This window comes from Macadamia integrifolia, chromosome 6 (genome assembly GCF_013358625.1).
Source record: "Macadamia integrifolia cultivar HAES 741 chromosome 6, SCU_Mint_v3, whole genome shotgun sequence".
Lineage (NCBI taxonomy): Eukaryota > Viridiplantae > Streptophyta > Magnoliopsida > Proteales > Proteaceae > Macadamia > Macadamia integrifolia.
This window is the reverse complement of record NC_056562.1, coordinates 25,236,282-25,257,045: the sequence shown is the minus strand read 5'-3', so window position 1 is coordinate 25,257,045 and position 20,764 is coordinate 25,236,282. Positions and strand designations below refer to the sequence as shown.

The window sequence follows — 20,764 nt, the reverse complement described above, 5'->3', positions numbered from 1 at the left end:
GATTCCAGACTCCAGACTCTGTTAGTGCCCGTCCGAGCCCCTTGCTCGGCCAATGTCTATCCGAGCCTCTTACTCGGTAATTGTCCGGCTGAGCCTCTTGACTCAGACAATGTCCGTTCGAGCCTCCTGCTCGGTCATTGTTTGACCAGGCTCTTGCTCGGCCAATGTCCGTCTGAGCCTCCTGCTTGGTCATTGTCCGACTGAGCCTTCTGACTCGGCCAATGCTCATCTAAGCCTCCTGCTCAGTCATTGTCCAGCTAAGCCTCTTGACTCGGCCAATGTTCGTCTGAGCCTCCTGCTCAGCCACCATTCAGCTGAGCCCCGTGCTCAGCTATCATTCAGCTAAACCCCCTGCTCGGCCATTTTCAGCTGAGCTTACGGAGCCGCGCCCTCTAGGCATGTCCGCATTTACTGGACCGATGCAGATATCTCGCATTGCCAACTCAGCATGATGCTGTTAGATGGCATCGACGGAAGCGATTTGGATCGTCTTACCGGTAGGGTGCACCATTTAAGAAATAATCAATACGAGGGTTTTGATCGTTTCCTGAAACTCCACAAGTGCAGAGCCTCCAAGCGATCTTAACCCTTTCACAGGGAGTTATTTTCACACGTACAACTTTGCGTTCCTTTGGATCCAAGCTCCTCCACAATAGTCAAGGTCTTCATAAAACCTTGATCATCATACTCGATCACTCAAAGAGGAAGAGAGAGGGAGATGGGAGAGATGATTCTTGAGGAGGGAGAGAACCGTGAGAATTATATACTCTAGTCTCTTTACCACGTTGTTTTTGGTTAGCCAAACTTATGTACTCTTAGCCAATTAGAATCCCCCATTAGTTAGTGTTTAAGAAACATCCAACTAAGTAATGGGTTTCCTATTCAACGCCAATAATTAAACCAAAACCAATCTTATCGTAATAGATAAGATCAAATTTATTATGAAAATAAATAATATAAAATTCTTTTCCTAATAATTGGAAAGAAAATACTATAAAATTCTTTTTTTCTAACAATATCCTCCATCCTAATATGAGATCTCATCTCTTATGAGGATCCAAAATCTTAGATCACGAAAAGAATTCATAACCATTAAAATGTTGTACATATGGGTTGAACTTGTAGAAAAGGGGTAGGATCCCATTGGGATTCCACCTAGCATGCTATGCATCTTAACCATACTGCATTCATAATACATGATTAACCAACATATATGAAGCCAAGTAGATGTAACAATCAATACCCAATTTAAGTAGATTATTACGTATTAGTCCCTCCACGATACAATATCACATTATAGACTATAGGGTATGTGTATACTGTTATGCCACCAGTTTATAGAAAAATTTTCAGAGATTCTGTAATTCTGATTGGACCAAAGAAAACATTTTCCAAAATTATTTATGAAAATAAATATTAATAAATAATATTAATTTTAAAAATTTTGTAAACTATTTAAAAAAATGCCATCGGTATCGGATTTATGTCCAATCAAGTACAGTGATTCTCTCTCCTTGATATTCTCCCAATAAGGGTAGTGGATTTCTTGTTAGGAATTTCTTTTGAATACAACCAAACAATACGAATCCAGTACACCGATATATAGTCAGGGAGACATCGACTATTGGTGCACCAAAACTCACAATGTGTGATCGCATTGATAAGAATCCTCAGGTCAAAGGACCGACTATACACTATTCACAAGAATTTCGTTTCAAATCAACAGACAGTAACACACACTTGAAATTCTCGTATGATCCGGTTTAATGTACGCACTGTATGTACACTCACATGTGTGCTCTGGAATCTCCATTCCCTAGGTACACACAATACGACGACCATTTACACAGGATGTCCAGTCCCGTCCCTAGTCGTGGATAGTTTTAGGTTAAAACCTAAGGACTTACTAAGGCCCATTATTTAAATCATGCAAATTAATTTATATGATTTTCATATAAATATGGATTGATGACGAAAATTTTTTAACAGACTCCCACTTGTACATCAAAGCCATCAAGTTGTCTTACATGTTCTTAACATATTCACATCCTACATTAATCCCTTAGTAAAAAGATTTGGAAAAACTATTCCTTTGAGCTAATCACATTAGCTGTCTGGATTAATCTTTCTACAGGATGCAACTTGAGTTCCTTATTCAAGTGTAAAACATTCTCATTATCACATATCTGGACAATGAGTAGTTTTACAAGCTTATAAATAGTCTCTTGTTTAGTTAAGAACTTTTATCAACCAAACAACTTGGCTAATTGCCAAACATTCCACTACTATAGTGAAATCCAAGATAAATTACTCTTTTGAACTATTCTAAAATATATTACCATCATTTAAATGCAAAACATTGAATATTATGGATTACCTGTCACACTTGTCAAATTTTCAAATAATCAGATATTACTTAGATTGACAAGTTGTAACAATATGAACTTAGGTCCACTTCTTAGTAATTCTCTCAGTAATTCTCAACTACGAAAGCTTGATAGCAATCTAACTATTTTATCCTGAAAAATATTTGTATTCTCACTGATCACTTGGTCTATTCAAAAATTGATCAAAACAAACGATTTGTTATTTGATCAAAGGTGAATGTTTCAGATAATAGAAACTTTCAAGAGATCGATTAGATCTCAATGACATGCACTATTCTCTTTGCTATTATATGTCAATAATTTTTCAAGATATTAACAGTTGAATTTGTGACTATCACAGTGTGCATCTGTTAACAATGAAACCTTGAGGGTATACCATTCGTCAACAGTCATGTTTTGAATTTTTCCTTTCTTTCAACATTTTCTTTCATTTTTATACAGTTCCACTTACATCCAAGGGGCATACGTTTTATAGTGGATCCATAAAAATCTAGACTTGGTAAGAATGAAAAGAGACTATTCTAAAGCTTAATTTTCTATTATTTTATATGTCTACATCCTATACAACCTCAACAAAAGTCTATTTGATTATGAAGAACCATACTTATTTGTAGAACTTTTCTACATAGTCATCCTCCTTTATAAGGAAGATATAGTTTACCAAGAAGTTTAATTATCCTCATACGACATTGAGACATTCAAGAATGTTATACAAAACATTTGAGTTACAAATATTGATTTAGTTAGTACACATAAGACTATTCTATGTCCCCAGAAATATATCATAATGTAATATAATTCTCTTAAAGAAAAGTCAACCAAATAGGATTATCAAACCCTGTGCTATTTATTGTTGTATTTCATCTCATCTGTCAACCACCTTTGCATTTAAGCTAAACGGTCCCTATACCTTAAGAAATTATAGAATAAGTTTTCGCACATTTTATTATTCAAAAGGCTCCTTGGGTACAAATTTAGATGGATACTTGTTCCAAATGAATACTGCTATTTTAAAAGTACAATGCTACTAAAACAGTTGTCCAACATTATCTTACAATGTCCAATTCGATCTTTTTATTATATCATATAACATGATGTCTCGGGGTATTTCAATTAGAGATCTTATACTGCTTTAGATAATCCAAAGGATATTTGATTAATACTCTCATTTGATCTAATCAAGAGTTAAAACTCATACCTTTGTCAGGTAGAGTATTTACTGGATGATTTACCTTAGTATAAATTAACTCCAAAACACAAATAGCTCTACAGCCTTTTTGGAAAAAGATTTGGTCATATGTCTTCATAAATAGGATTTATCAGTTGATATAAGATTTTCTTTCAGACATTCTGGAGGCTTATCCTTCCCAACTTATAAATTCTATTAACTCTATACAACCTTACAATAAGTGCCAAAAGTGTGAAGTTAACTAGAGCACACATAAATTTTAAAATTTTCATTACCATATCATGGTAACAACTCTAGTCCCGATTAAAAGATGATTTTTGGCTTCCACAAAACATTCTTGTCATATTTAAACCATACAATTAGTTTGTAAACATGTATGAGGAACCGAAGTCCACACATATCATGCGGCAGTCGGTCATACCAACACACTATATTCAAATAGGACTAGTGTTTCATGAAAATTTTCATCCAGCTACAAGGCAGCTAGGTAAAGCTGACAATTCTTTGTACCATTCTTTCCCTTAGTATTTGAATTCATGAGTCACACTCACCCATTCTTTCTTCTTGTTTTGACCATTTGGCATTGAACATGAAGAGAAAACTATAAACGTCATTACTATTGCCCTGATTTTTTCTATAAAAAAATTTCCACCATAGTACATTAGATGTAGTTGATGACATGGTTAAGACATTAAAATAAGCATCTATGACTAACTTAAGGGATTCCAATCTCATAGAGTGACCTATTATTTTCATGACATAGTTAATAATTGAAGAACCTTAAGTCATCTTGGTTAATATGATAGACCTTAATTGACGATCAATGAGCATATTTAGTTTACTCATCAAACATCTTCTTAGCGTCTCATCATGTCTATAACCCTTGGCAATCTGTAAATGGCATCATAGAGTCAACTAACGAAAGAGTATTATTTTTTAGGATAAACCAATTTACTCAAAAACAAGTATGAGCAAATATTCTTGCCTACTCCAAACAATTTGATCAGACAGGGGGTCAACATTATTATAATTAGTGGGTTAGTGATGGTAAAATGAGCAATGATATATAATTAATTTACAGATACAGACCATTGGATACAAATGGGCAAAACTCAATCAATGGTTTCTTACACCTTAAGCTTCCCTCAAAGCTTTGGGGTGCCAATTGGAATAGTTCGACCCTTACATGCACAACTTAGCCTATCGGAGTTCATTGTACATGTGTTAATTGACTGGACTGATTCTGTCCATCACAGAGACTTCAAATAATTTTGACCACCTGAGTACCATGTCCATCCCCATCGGTTGACACATATTCAGGTTAAGTGTATACCTATCATCTCAGAGTGAATCATGGTATTGTGAACTAGTGTCTACTATCACAGTATAGCTCTCACTGACTATGTCCTCTAATTATCACATAGGAGATGTGTAAACTGTTTATTGATCAATTACAAGCATTATCCTATCGGCATTTGCCAGAATTGACCTATGAAACTCTACCCTCACCGACCACTGGAGGCCATAAGAATCCCATCAGTTAGGGTTTCCCATATCACAACTGCTTTATAATGAGGGAAACAAGAATTCATATACATAAATAATCATATAGACATACATTTAATGCATTGTCTGTATGTATATAAACTAATCTTTACATCACATTTAATAAAATAGGTATTTATGTTAAACAATTAAAATAAGCATTGCATGTAAATTATCAACTATAGTGGTTAGGGGATGGCATCTGGAGTTGAATTGACTTTGCATCTCATGTAAGTTAGTTTGATTCCAAGATGGGTAGGAGTAATATAGCCTCATTAGCTACTCCCACTCAACTTAGTTAAGTGATAGTGTGAATGCAAGTTACATAAAAATAACTATTACATTAAAAACAATAAAATAAAAACATTTCATCTTAATCTTGGCCACTTCCTCCAAGCGATCAACACCTCCAATCAACTCTTGATCAACATCTCTGATCGTCTTACGATCATCGTCATCGATTTTCTCTCGATCATCACATGATAAAATAAAATCCTAATTCTATTTTACATTTTCTTTATCAGAGAAACCTTGGGAAACCAACCCACCAATTGGGTTGCCCAAGAGGAATATATCAGTTTATAAAAAAGATAGGGGGAGAGAGAGAGAGAGAGAGAGAGAGAGAGAGAGAGAGAGAGAGAGGGTAAACAGATAATAGGAGACAAATTTCGCAATCACATATATGCATGCCATCCACATAAAAATCCATTGACATGGTTCATTTAAATCCCATAACCACTAATGAATGCATGCATTTGATCCTTTCATGGAAATTAAGATTTACAAAGCTACATTTTAAATTGCCAACTTTTGACAATTCTTTCGCATATGTATATCTCATGTACATGAAATTATCAAACACCCAAAATTAAACATTAAATTATATTTAATTATACGAGTTTAGGGGTCCATGGGTCCACTAGGTTTTAAGAAACACAAAGAATATATAAATGTACAAATTAGCTAATGGACACTGTTTTCTAAAAACAATACTTAACACTTCAAGTTACAACCTATTTGGGCTCTATGTACAATATAATATTCTTGGCCCATGGTGCAACCCACCTCACATATGCACACTTTATCTTACTAACATTTAGTAAAATAGACTATTACATCTTATGTAACAAAACATGCAAATCCATTAAAATGCACAAATATTAATTTTCACATAATACCATATTATGTGAGTCCCACCTAGTCAAACTAAGGTTTTATATAGTCAAAATAATAAAAAAATTTAATTAATAATTTTCATAGGCTTGGTAACCAGTATTGGACTGTCCATTGAGCTTATTAATGTCTTGCACATTAATATGCCTTATATTAATAATTTCATAAATTATTAACTATTAGAGATATGAGCCCTATAGAAAATATTAATTATTAGAAACTGATGTCTCAACTGTTGGTCACCTAGCAAGATGTTAGGCTGAAATTGGGTTTATAGAACAAATCCCATTTAGGTTTTACTTAAAACAAATTTTAAGTATCTCTACAGAAGAAGAAAAAGCCCAAAGAGTCGACCCCTAAAGGTCACACAACATTAAACGCTTTAATGTAAAATATTAAGAATAAAATAGAAGTGGGTGGACCCTAGTAATAGGACCCACCACCTTTGCATATTTGACAAGAGTTTTAACTCTTAGAACACTTAAACCCAAAAAAAAAAGAAAAAAAAATTAAACATTTTAATGTAGCAGAGTAGATTAAAAGAAAAACAATATGGGTGGGCCCCATGGCATTAGTGACAAAATATCTCAAAAATTAGTTTATATGGGTTTCAATTAAAACATTTTTAAATTAAACCCCTTTTTGATTTGACTGGCCTTGGGTTGGACTGTTGGCCCATATCAGACAAACCGTATTCTTATAAAAGTATTGGGCTGTTCAAACGGATTGAAATTCACATGGGCCCGAGGCATAATAAAACAATTTTATGACCAAACAATTTAAAGGTCCATAGACCAATATATGGTCTATTAACCCAAGCCCAAGCCCAAATTTTAAAAGAAGATTCCTTTAAAAAGAAAAATAAGCCCAATTTGGGCTTCAACTATAAAGCCCAATAAGAAAATCATGCCAATACAATAAGTGAAGGTCCTCCCACCATCGAAACCCTCGTATTGATTATTTCTTGAAAGGACCATCCGAATCGCTTCTGCGGATGCACCACTCATCAGATCTTTGGTGATCTTATCCACGCAAGGATGTTTCCCTAATGAGGACTCTTTAAATAAGGAATACACTTCGAATAAAGGTTCTACATCCGAATTTATAGCATAGAATCTGCAATGGGTCCTCTCGTGGGATCCAAAACACTCAGCAAATAGGGAATATCCCTGGAATCTTCCCAAGAATCAAGGAGTGACCTCCCTTTCAGGACTCTTACCATATGCGGAGCATCCCACATGCAACCAGGACCATGCATCTATAAATACATGGGGTAAGCCCCTAAGGAGAGGATCAGTTCTTTTGAGTAAGAAATATAAGAAATACTTGTTGCAAAGTTCTGATTTTGGCAACGGAGGGTTTTCGCACCGGCCTAACCCAGCGCCTCCTACTTACGATTTGTGTGCAGGACCTTTCAGGGACTCTCAACTCTCAACTCTCATACGGGGACCCGGCTGGTCAGAATTCACTGCATCAGTTTGGTCTGTTTGTGGGAAAAGTAACATCAAAGCCTGAGCTTACAAGATGCGACTACGGAGTGATTGTGAAGTGTCACCACCCGGTTGTGCAGGGGGATCCTCCCGTCCACGACACCCGGCAATCCCAGGTCTACTTACTACTAGACTGAAATTCCAATTCACAACTTAGGACCCATTTCTCAATTAGTTTTCATCTCACCATACCCCTTCTAGATACCCCCCCTTCCTTGTAGGGCTAACATCTTGTAATGTGTGTAGACAGGCCCCACATAATGGTAGGGTACCCACAGAAAAACAGAGGACAAATTGGGGTACAAAAGCTCCACCGGCAGGTTGGCAACACATACACCGGCCGGCCGCTAGCACCTGCGTACGCATGTCTGCAGAACTCTGCATTCTGCCAGTTTGCTTGCTGAACTTTGTTGGCCATAGCTGAGCACAAGGCCAATGGCCATTGCATCACACAACATGAGGAGGGTCTGGTGTGCCTCTAGGGTTCATTGTTACCTCACTCCAGGGCTTGATTAAGTGACCGTAGCTCAGGTTATCCAATCCCAATAAAATTCTGGGAATTTGGAACTGGAATTTACTGAATTAAAGGGCTGGGCCCTTCCCTTCACTACTAGCTCTCAATTGTTGCTGGATTGACCTGCATAGAGAAATATGAGTCTTCTCCCAGCTCCAATTAAGCTCAGAAGTTGGCAACAGGGAAGAAAACATATAAATATTCCCAGTTTCCCCAAATCAATGTAGCAATAATATTCCTGCATGCCCTATGATAAAATTCCTTGCATGCATAGCCTAATTCTTAGTCCAATTACAAGGAATTACACTTGCATGGCAAAAGCCCTAAGGTCTAGGGTCCCCAGAGATGAGTTAGAATCAAATTGGGACCCTGAACCCACTCTGAAATTACGGATTCAGTTATAGGGAACTGGACCATAGCTTAGGGACTCAATTCCAACTACCGATTTCATATAAACCTTAACCCTAACATGCTACCTCATTTATACTAGCAGAATTACACTAAATTAGGAGAGTAGATAATGCGGGGCCGGTGGGCCCCAAGAGGACCAACCCGATTGGATGTGGGCCCACTTAAGGATTTAAGCGAACCAGTGGCTGAGATTAGTATGATGAAGGGGTTAAACTGAAGTAGAATTCCAAGATTAGGGGCTTTATGAGAAAATTAAAGAAAGGGGCTGAGTGCAAATATGAAGAATTGTCTTCTTCTACCTTTATGTAATGCTGGAGAGCAAATCACGATAGAAAACCCAACCGAAGCCCTACAGGTTTCGATTGATAAAGCTCACTCAACAAGAATCCAATCGAACCAAAATCTTGAGGCTGATTTCATGACTCAAAACCCTATTGAAATCAAGGGGTACCCAGGCTCAACAATCCATTGTACATGAAATAAAGCTGTTGGAATTTGACTGGCGGAAGCAGCAGAATTAGTTCTACTTGCAGGTATCTATCGCTCCACCAGAAAAGGGGTTTAGGAGTTGAATACCTAGGGTTGTGGGTCGCCCAGGGACGGGATTCCTTCGGTCGAAATCTCAGGAGGAACCACTTGCTTCCCAAGGAGATCGATCAACTTATGTGGGGGCTGTTAGTTCACTCAGGAACAGAGCATGAAAGAGAAATAGGAAGAGGAAGAGAAAAGAAGTTTAAGGAGAGACAGAGAGGTGGGTTACTTAGGGAAGAGGAGGAGAGATCACACAAGGGGGAAGGACGGGAAAATGTTCAGAAACAAATGTTCAGAGAGGACCAGAAAAGAAGGCAGGGAGAGGTTGGAAAGAAGAAAGACAGCAGAAGAGGGAAGGGGATTCTCGCAGAGGAGGAGGAGAGAAAGAGAAGAAGGGGACAGGGGGGGAGAGAGGTAGCAATGCAGGCACTACTCAAATCAATTTTTCTTCATTAATCAACTGTTCTTCCCATGAATTACATGTCTAATATATAATAAAATAAAAATTAAAAACCTTCTAATTAAAATAAAAAAACTAAGATAAAAATAAAATCTCCTACCCCTAAGCTAACAAAATAAAGAAACAACTAAGGACTCAAATAGGAAACAAATATTCTCAAATAAAAATAAAATCCTAAATATTCTATTAAACTTGGAATCCAAATTAGTAATTTGGAACCCAAATTGGATCTGGGTCTTGGTCTGGGTTCTGGAGCAGGCTTGGGTCGATCCATCGGAGTGCTGCTGCATCAGTAGAATTACTCACCTAGGAGCAGGGATAGTAGTAGCAATCTTCACATAGCAGCCCAGCCAACAACAGGAGCAAAAGTAGCACCCATGCAGTAGCAGTAGCAGTGGCAGGGCAGCATGCACAGGGAAGCAGCATGGGGTCTTGCTTACCTCAAACCAAAAGCATCCAGGAGAAGAGGATGCAGCAACAGCAGCAGCAGCAGCTGTAGGAGTAGCAGCAGGGCAGCAGCTGCAGCCCAATTCAGCAGCCCCCCTCCTTCTCTTCCTTTCTCCCTTTCTGTCCACCGAAATATTTGTTCACAAATGGTGAACAGTGATTGAGTTCATACTTAAATAGTTCAGCCAATTGGACCTTAGGGTTTGTTTGGCTGAACACCTATAAGTTATAATTTGCATTAAACCCTTATATCTCCAAGTGGACCCCACTATTTGCTGATCTGAAAAGTGATATACAGTCAGCAAAAGAACCCCTATCCATCATGTAAAATGGTAGGCTGAGCTGTAGGGATGTGGGACTCACAAAAGATAAATGGCAATTTCTGCCCAGGTCAGTACCATGGGCAGGTGTCACAGGCTGGCTGGTGGTCAGGCAGGTGACCTACCAGTGACAGAAAACCCTGTCCTCCAGCAGTCCCAACCACTTGCCCTCAGGTCAGGTGCGTGTGTGACCTTGAGCATACCTCTTTGGCTATTTTACCCCCTTGTTGGCCCAAGTGCAGTGTTAGTTGCTCTTCTCACAGTACAACCCGTACTGGCCATGTTGGACAGCACACTTGCCCTCAGTGCCTGCCAGGTCCAGGCACCTTAGGCTCACAGCTGCATTTTGATACAGGGTATCACAGATATCTGGTCCTCTCTTCCTCCCATCCCTTCTGGTCACCGAGGAAGAGAAGATAAGATCATCTGGTTGCTCTTCGCTGCTGGCCTCTTCACCTCTGTCTTGACTTGGAACCACATTCACGCTCCGAGCCCCCTTGCTCTTTGATGCAACATAATCTGGCTCAAAAGCCATATCCCTCGCCACAGTTTCACTGCTTGGCAAGCCTTATCCAACTACCTCCTCACGCAGTCTTTCCTCATCGTCCGTCACATTCTAGTTTTCCCCTCCTATTGTCTCTGCTAGAATGGTATCGAAGACACCGACCACCTCCTTTTTTTCCTACCCCTCTCCTTATCTGTTTGGAAAAGGGTTCTAAAATCCATCTGGCCCTCCTGCAGAAGAATCCTTCTCTTGAATAGAGAATGGATCTGGATGGACATGATGTTTAGCGGATCTTTCCTTTGTGATAAATGTTGGAAAACTTGCCTTCTGTGCAACCATTACCCACCTTTGGATGGAGCAAAATCTCCATAGATGGACTTCGAACTCTCATTCCTTTGACAAGATATGGAATGCCATCTTCTTTGATGTGAGCTCTAAGATTGGCTGCCTTCGTCAACGCTTAGTTTTGGACACCCCAAGGAATAGGCTCATTGTTGTTTCTTTGGGTCTTCCTATCTCCATCATATCCCCTACCCCTTGATGCCATCTTGATGTCCACCCCCCCCCCCCCACTTTTATTTTTTCCTTGTAAGGGCTTTTGTTAGTTGCCTCTGGTGTTTGGCCTCCACTTCTTTTGGTGGTAGTCTGGGGTTTCCTCCCTTTGCCCCACCTTGTATATCTTCTCCTTCTTGGTAATGAGTTTTTCTATTCATCCAAAAAAAAAAAAAAAAACTAGTCAATCACCCTACAATGTCCATATATTATGTTTCAGCACAAGTCTTTTATTAATGTCCCTATGCCAGTAGGTTCTACCCTAAAAACTTTGATACCATTTCTGTCACAATGCATGGCCAGATTTCAAGAAACTTAGAAATCAAGATTTGATCAAGAGTTGACATTTTTGAAAGATTTTTACATAATAGCAGAAAAAGACCTCTGTTTGGCCCCAAAATAAAATCGAGTTCTCCCCCTCGGTAGCTCTCAAAAACCCCAAAACATTGTCACCATCTGACGGCTAGAATAAGAGTAATTAGGGAAATAAAATTTCTGTAAAACAAAAATTTCAGATCTGAGAAGTCATGCAGATTTTTAGCAATCAGATTTAAAAGGTTGATCTTACCTGGTGTGATGGATCTATTGATGGAAGACTAATCAAGATTTAAGATCAGCAGCAACCCTTCACTCAGTTATAGATTAGATCAGCAGTAGAACACCCAGACACAAGAATCGATGGGACAAGGAAGAAGGTAGGATGAAGCATGCGAGTTCCCCTCTTCTCCCTTCTCTTTTCTCCTCTCTTCCTTCTCTCTTTCTTTCCTTCTCCCTTTCTCTCCCTCTCTTTGTTTCTCTCTTTATAACCCACGATTATCTTTCTTTCTCTCTTTCTCTCCCACGCTTCTATCTCTCCCCTTTTTATAACACTCCTCTCTTCCTACTTATTCTCTTCTTTTTCCCTAATGCCTCTTGGTCTCATCCTTCTTTCTCTATTTTTCCTTCTTTTTTTCTCTAACTCTCTCTTTTTCCTTCTCCTTTTTCTTTAACTCTCTCACACTCTCTCTCTCTCTCTCTCTCTGTCTCTCCTTCTCCTTTTTCTCTAGGACAGCACACTCACTTTCCTTTCTTGTATCTCTTTTTTTTTTTTAATTAACTACCCTAACATCTTACCCACATAGGAGGTCTCCCCCCTCTACATGATTTTGACTTATGCTATGGTGGGATCCACCATTGCCTAGACATGTTAAAAAGAACCTCTTAATTATTGCATTAACTTTCCCCTTTGTCTCACATGGTTTGAACCCAAGACCCTATACTAACTAAGGTCATAACGACTGGACTGACCCCTTTAGTTATTAATCATCGCCACAAATCAAATATATAACGAGAAATAAACAATCAGCATAAAATAAAATAAATCCCCTAAGGTTTCAAAATTTTGGGGCATTACAGTAGTCACATGAAAATAAATCCCTCCTCTTGATTTTTTTCTCTTACGACTCTCACTATACTCGCCCTATTGAGATCTCCTTCCCACCATGATCCTCTCTCTCGCCACACGATTCTTTAGAACGATTCTCCCTCTTGCCTTCTTCTTCGAGCTCCTCCCTCACCCACCGAAGCCGGCTGTTGCCCTGCTCCCTCTCCAACTACTAAGACTACCTGGTGTTGGATTTTACCAAAACTTGGCTGGATTTTTCCTCCTATGTCACGCTCTGCTCCCTCTGAGACCTCTTCTCACCCTCCGATTTTGGCCTCTGCCCTTCACTCCTCTGCCCTATCCAAAATGTGCCCTTCGAGCTCTCTTGGCTCTCTTCCCTCCATTGATTCTCCTTTTGCCCCCATCAAGATATCCTACCACTTCTGAGCCTTGTCGATATCCTACACATACTGCCAGCACTGACCTTCACTCCACACACACTCTTCTCATCCATATGCACATCTCCATCCACATTCGTACCCCTGCCGCTAACTCAAAGCCTTGGATCCTAGGACAAGCTACGGTGGCTTGTAAGGGATTTTCACTTCCATCTTTTTTCAATAAGTAAACTAGCTATATATAGTTTTAGTGTTAGCCTGCTACTCTACACTCCCCTGTTTAGTCAGTAACATAGCATAAAAAAGAATCTCTGTACAGCAGCTTGCTTGAATTGCTGCATCCATGTTGCATCGTGCATAAACTGAACCCGCTTGCCGTTCATGTTGATTAGCACATAGTACTGCTGTTACATTATAGTCTATAGTTTTAGAACATTTTATTTGTCTGTTGGCTTGTGCATGTTTCTGCTTACCTTAGTTGATTTTTTTCCCCCTTTGCTTGATCTGTTGCTTGATCTGTGTAGTCTTGGTAGCATTTTATATTTGTCATTTTGTACTAACGACTACTTTACATAGATGTTAGCTTGATTTACCTGGCGACTTAGAGATTTTTAATCTTTTGTTTGATACCCCTGTTTTTTTTTTTTGGATGAATAAATAAATTCATAACCAACGGGAGAGAAGAATATACAAGAAAGGGGGGCAGGGAGAGGCCAATGAGCCCAGCTAAAACAAAATGGAACAACCTAGCTAGCAAGCCTTGAACAACAACGCAAAGGGAAAGCACAAAAGCAAGAGCCTATTAGGGGGGCTATAATGAAGGAGGGGAGGCCCTAGGAGACAATATAAGCATGTTCCTTGGGGAGTCAATGACAATGCGGTGGGTGTAGGGATAGTAGCTCGGAGCAAACTTCGAAGTAGATAGCTTTCCAAATCATGTCGAAGGAGCGGGAGTTGGAAGTCCGTCTGCAAAGATTTCTCTCCATCTAGATATGGTTGATGGTGGCACAGAAGACAAATTTTCCAGTAATATCACAAATAGAGGGGCCAGCAAAGGTTATGCCCATCCAGATCCATTCTCTTGCCAATGGGAGGAGACCCGTGCTTGTTTGTGCTTGAATTAGTTGTTCTTGGAAGTATTTATTCTTTTGTTTGGTGTTAATGCCTTGTGCTTTTCTCCTTTTACCTTTTTTTTTTTTTTTTTTTTTTTTACTTTCTTATTATACATTTTTTTTATTGGTGTGTCAGTTAGGTAGACGACACCTTATAGTAATCAGCTAATCTCCTTTGTATGGATCCTTATTATTATTTTTTTCTTTTCCTTTGTTCTGTCCTTTTATCCTTTTGCTAGGGCATCTCATGTAAACGAAACACGACACTGACATACACTGCAACATGTACAGTGTCGAAAGAATTTTACGTATAAATAGAGGATTAAACTTGCTTCTTGGAACACTGGTTCGTTGACGGGTAAAGAGTATGGAGTTGATTGTTGTCATGAGGAGATGAATGATTAACGTTGCATTCATTTAAGGGACTAGATGGAAGGGTAATAAAACTAAGATGCTGGATGATTTCAAACTCTGGTATTCGGGAGACGAAAGTGATCGAGGTGGAGTTAGAATTGTGATGGATAAAGACCTAAAGAATGATGTTGTGGATGTTAGAAGAGTGGGAGATAGGATTTTATCCATAAGGTGTGTTAGAAAAGGAGGCAGTCAACATAATTAGCGTGTATGCACCCCAAGTGAGGATGGATGAAAACAGTAAGCTACAATTTTGGGAACACATGGATGATCTAATATATGGTTTTGGTCCGAATGAAAAGATTATTGTGAGGAGGGGACCTGAATAGACACATTGGTAGGGATAGGAGAGGCTATAGAGAGGTTCATAGAGGATTTGGGGTTGGGGAGAGAACGAGGAGGGGACTTCAATTTTAGACTTTGCGACAGCATATGACCTTCCCATTGTGAACACTTTCTCCGTTGAAAGAAAACAACATTTGATTACCTACACAAGTTGGCAACATACCAGCTAAATTGACTTCTTCCCTACTAAAAGGTCCAACAGATTGCGGTGTAAGGATTGAAAGGTTATACCTCGGGGGAGCTTAACATCTCAACATATACTACTGATCTTGGATATGTGTCTCAGTGTGCTGAAGCGTAAGCCAAAGAAACCTTTCTACCAAAAGGTAAGGTGGTGGCAATTAAAAGGAGACTTATTGGGGTCTTTTATTGATAAAGTGGTGAAGCAAAGGAAGTGGGATATTGACGGAGATGCCAACACAATGTGGACTGGGATGACATATTGCATTAAGAAAGTTGCTAAAGAGGTTTTATGGATGTCTAAAGGTACTCGAATGACCCCTAGAGAGACTTGGTGGTGGTTTGAGGATGTTTAGGAGCTATTAAGACTAGAAAGACAATTTTAAATATTTGGCAATGGACTAGGGAGGTTGAAGATCAAGATAGGGATAAGTCAGAAAGAAACGAGGCAAGGAAGATTGTGGGGAAAGTATGGGCGAAGCAAATGATGATTTGTACAATAATCTGATTACTAAGGAAGGGAAAAAGCCATTTATAAGATAGCTAAAAAATACGGGACAAGAAGAGCAGCGATCTCGATTATAGTCGATGGGCATTTTCACGGCGTTTAAGGCGCATTGATCATGGCGGTGGGTGGGGGGCAATAAAGCACACAACACGAAAAAGACCAAATGCAATAGCAATAGTGCACCTTAGCCAACAGGCATAGCACAGGATCTAGAGACCAACCCCGGATCTCCAACTGGTAGCTCGGGAATGGGTTCTCCAGCTGAAGGCTCTACTCTCGTTCCCGCTCTGGGCACTTTATGCTTTGGTGCTGCTTCCTCCTTGGTGAAACATTAATTGGATCGCTCGATCTGGAACCGGAGAATCTGAAATGGGCTCTCGACCTCTAACGGAGGGAGGAGCTGGATTTACATCTATCTGCTCATGTGAATGCAGGGAATATAGGAAAAACTACTTTCGCAAACAAGGAAGCCCTACTTTGCAAGCAACTACTTGTCATGATGGTAGAGTGCTTAGAGGATGAAGACATTAAAAGGAGATGGGATGAATATTTTTGTGCCCTACGAAATGGAGACAACTTATGAAGGAGTAGTGTGAGTATACATCATAACAACACGCAATATAGATATGTCCAAAAAATAGGAGTGATTGAGGTTAAAGAAGTCCTGAGAAAGATGAAAGTAGGTAAGACACCAGGCTCGAATGAGGTACCAATTGAAGTATGGAAGAGTTTTGGTTTATGTGGAGTTTCCTGGCTAACCAAGTTGTTTAATAAGATTATGAGCAAGAGAAAGATGCCTGATGAATGGAGAAGTGTTGTGGTCCCAATCTACGAAAATAAAGGCGATATACAAAGATGCAATAACTATAGAGGCATTAAACTTATGAGTCATATTATGAAATTTTGGGAGAAAGTTATCAAAATATGCATAGAAGGGAGTCTAGAATCTAGAACCTACACGAAGGATCTTCATATGGTCTTTATCGACCTAAAAAAGACCTACGACAGAGTCCCAAGAGAGCTAATCTGGCAAGCATTGGAAAGGAAAGGTGTCTAGCAAGTATGTGGACATAATTAAAGGCATGTATGCGGATGTGGTGAGTGGTGTGAGAATTGTGGGAGGTCATGGTAGTGAGTTTCTAATCACTTTGGGGCTACATCAAGGGTCCTCCTTAAGTCCTTATATATTTACACTTATTATGGATGATTTAATTAAGGACATTCAAAGGGAGGTTCCGTGGTGTATGCTTTTTGTGGATGATATTGTTTTAGTGGATGAGACAGTGGCAGAGATTAGCAATAATTTGGAGTTATGGAGATCTATCTTGGAATCAAGAGGTCTTATGATAAGTAGAATGAAGACGGAGTATGTGGTGTGTAACTTTAGCTACTCAAGGACTGATATTGAAGTGGTGAAACTTGAGGAGAGAGATTCCACAAAGCAACTGTTTGATATTTGGGGTCAACCATAAACAAGGAAGGTAGATAGATAATGAAGTGGAGGGTTGTATCTGGAATGTTGTGTGACCGACGTATTCCTCTAAAGCTTAAAGGAAAATTCTACAGGACTGTCGTAAGACCGGCTATATTGTATGGGTAGAGTGTTTTAAGCAGTTAAGAAGCGTAACATAGATAAATTGAGTGTAACAGAAATGATGATGTTGAGATGGATGTACGTCAAAACTAAGAGATAGAGTGAGGAATGATAGGATAAGAGCTGATTTGGGAGTGGATTTGAGAGTGGTTCTGATTCAAGATAAGCTTCGAGAATGCCGCTTAAGGTGGTATGGTCATGTTCAAAGGAGGCCTTGGGATGCTACAGTATGGAGGAGTGATCAGATTCAGTTGGAAGGAGGTAAAAGAGCTAGGGCAGGCTTAAGATGACATTTTATGAGTTGGTAAGTAAAGACATGTAGAAGCCTGGTCTGGATCCTAGCATGACATCAAACATAGTTGTTTAAAGGGCGAAGATCCATGTTGCCGACCACGTTTTGGTGGATGTCCCAGCATATTTATTAAGGCGCTAATGCGCTCGAGAGAGGTTAAGGTAGTAAGCCGCTTTATGTTGGGTATGGAAGGCGAGCCTTATGCTGTAAGGTGCTATAAGGTGCCTAAGGCGATGCCTTATGGCTAAGGTGACCGCCTTATGGGTTTTTAAAAAAAGATTTGTTTTTACAGCTGATTTATGAATATTCCAAAATAGACTTTATGATTGGTTGATGCATAAATTTTGATGAACATGAGATACACTAAATCAAAAGCTAATGACTTAAACTCTACCAAAAAAACACGATATTCTCTCAAAACCCCAAATCGCTCCACAGCCAGCGGTGAAGCACTCCAGTGGTCCCTCCTCCTTCGATTCTTCTCTGGCGGCCTCCGGCGAAGGTTCCTTCCCCTCTCTCTAGGTACGTTGTTTATTTTTTGATTTTTCTCATCTTCTTTATGAGATTTTTTTTTTCTCTTCTTCTTTCTCTCCCTTCTTCCTTATTTCTTCTTCTTTCATCTTCATCTGTTCATCAGTCTTACGACTCTCAAGTCTTAATAGTTTTTTTTTTTTACCTATGGTGTGACCGTGAGAGTCGTAAGACTCTTGTTGACGCAGTACAATCATTCCACACCCTTACCTTTACCCTTCTTTCTTCTTGCCCCATAATTCTTTTCTTCTGTTTATTCGATTTCTCCTTCCTATACTTCCTCAGTTGTTTGGAATTTTCTATATTTACTGGTTATAATCTGTTTTGAGTGGTAGATTGGACAGAGGGAGAGGAGTTTAATCTCCTCATTCTTGAACCTTTGGTCCTAAAAGTGGGTGGTGTGTTCAAACAAAGGGGCAATTCTGGTAAGTATCATTTGGGGCCAAAACGCAGTTACTGTGGGAAGAACCGGTTTCTTCAAACACGGCTGATTCCTATTCTTCCACCAGGTTTGCTTTCCAGAAATTTATTCTGCAGATAGTGTCTTCTCTTTTGACTTATTGTGATAATGACACTGTGTTTTTTTCTTTCCTCTTGTGTCAGCCATGTGTTTCTCATACCTAGCAGTTGAACATTATTGGGATTGATCAAAGTAGGGCCCTTACATATTAGTAATGAATACTTGTATATTTAAAGTCTTCTTTTCTTTATATTTATAATTTTGTTTCATAATTATGTATTTATATTATATGTTAATATGTTATGATCATGATGAATGGTGATTGATGATTGATGAAGATGAATATCTTGCATTGGTATGAAGTATGAACCTTTAATATTTATTTAGCATATGAGGAGTAGGATTCAACTAGGATTTGAGTCAAATAGAATGGTTTTATAAAAAATTTACATAGGAATGCTTTAGTCAATAAGGCGACGCCTTATACCCGCCTTATGGCTAAGGCGCTCTAAAAGACCCTCAAACGCCTTGGTCGCCTCACCACCTTAATAACTATGTGTCCCAGAGATGTTGCATTGTTGTGTTTCTTTTCTTTGTCTTTCCCCTCTTTTATTTCTTGTTTTCCTTTCATCTTGTTCTTTGGTGGATCCATGTTGTTGACCTTATTTAGTTGGGAAAATGCTGAGTTATTGTTGTTCAATAATCACATGAACAATGTTTTCGCCCTATTCTTCTTCATGCTTTGATCTACATCAATAGGAATGACCTTAACTTCAATTTGCTGGGAGAGTAGTTACTCTGTGAGAGAGAGATGGTGAGAGGCGATGGTTGAGAGAACCCTCCCTTCCCTATCCCTTCTTCTTTCCCAATCTTCAATCTTTTTCTCCATCCTAGTGTAGATTATGGGTGAATTTTCTGAACTTTTGTGTTTAGCATACCAATACCCATTTGTCTCCCTCTCCCCACCTCATTATCCATGCTAGTGTAACTGAAGTTACGCACCATATACTCTGTCTCATAGTTGTCAAGGCGTCACCTAGGCGACGACGAGGCGTCCAGGCGGTTTTCCTGGGGCCTAGGCGACAGTCGCCTTATTTATATTTGTTATTTCATTTAATTAAGATATTATTCATAAATAAGCAAATACCCCTATTTGAATCCAATAAAAATAGTTTAAAAATAAAATTCCAAAAGGATAAAAAGTTAACCCCCCAATCCAAGAAGAAAAACTGGATTTTGGTTATAAGGGCGATTTTCAACTTTTAAATGCTGGAGTTTTTCTCAATTATGAAAGTTTTATAAATTCTATCATGTTAAAACATTGCTAAAAACCAAAAGTCGGGTAAAATAATTTTTTTTTTTGATATCCATGAAATTATTTTCATTCAGGCGATTTTAATAGCATTCGCGCACTTAAAAATAAGTTTGACCGGAGCATAACTTTGTCATTACAACTCAGATTTAAGTAATCTTAGATTTTTTGGAAAGCTGGTTTTATATTATAATTGATACAAAACGTCTTATGTAAAAATAATATCATTTGACCAGTCAAACTTATTATAGAATCAGAGCATTTCTCGAAATTTTGATTTTTTATAACTTAATATGACTTAATGTTAATTTTTTATGATTTAATATGGCTAAATGTTGATTTTTAATGACTTGATGTTGCTTGATCTTGATTTTTTATGATACAAGGTATATATAGCTTACTAAATAATGTTAGAAAATAGGGAAAATAAAAAATAACAATTGGTCGCCTTGTTCGCCTCAAGGCGTGCGCCTTCTCGCCTAAGCGCTTAGACAACCCTCCATCGCCTTGGTTCGCCTTGGCACCGTGATAGCTATGCTCTGTCTTCTTTCTACTTATCTTTAAAGCTTTTGATTCCTAGGTTAATCTCTATAACTCCAACTTGGTATTAATCCCTGCTTTTGTCTCGTACACTAAAACAATATCATCAACAAAAAACGTACACTAAGGAACCTCATCTTGAATGTCTATGATTAAATTATCCATAATAAGCATAGACAAATGAGGGCTTA

At 38.7% G+C, this 20,764-nt stretch overlaps 1 protein-coding gene across 5 annotated transcripts in view; it reads left to right on the top strand.

Moving 5' to 3' along the window:
- The window catches only part of LOC122081899 (protein FAR1-RELATED SEQUENCE 5-like), a 56,842-nt gene that overhangs the window by 2,335 nt on the left and 33,743 nt on the right, over window positions 1-20,764 (top strand). For 3 of the 5 annotated variants that reach the window (XM_042649285.1, XM_042649287.1, XM_042649283.1), the window contains exon 3: window positions 7,703-7,900. The exons of 1 other annotated variant lie outside the window; for it this stretch is intronic. In XM_042649285.1, coding sequence (XP_042505219.1) covers window positions 7,703-7,900 — 198 coding nt within the window. Of the gene's footprint in view, window positions 1-7,702; window positions 7,901-8,034; window positions 9,433-20,764 lie in introns of those variants that run through there. One more of the 5 variants, XM_042649284.1, reaches the window with a different exon arrangement.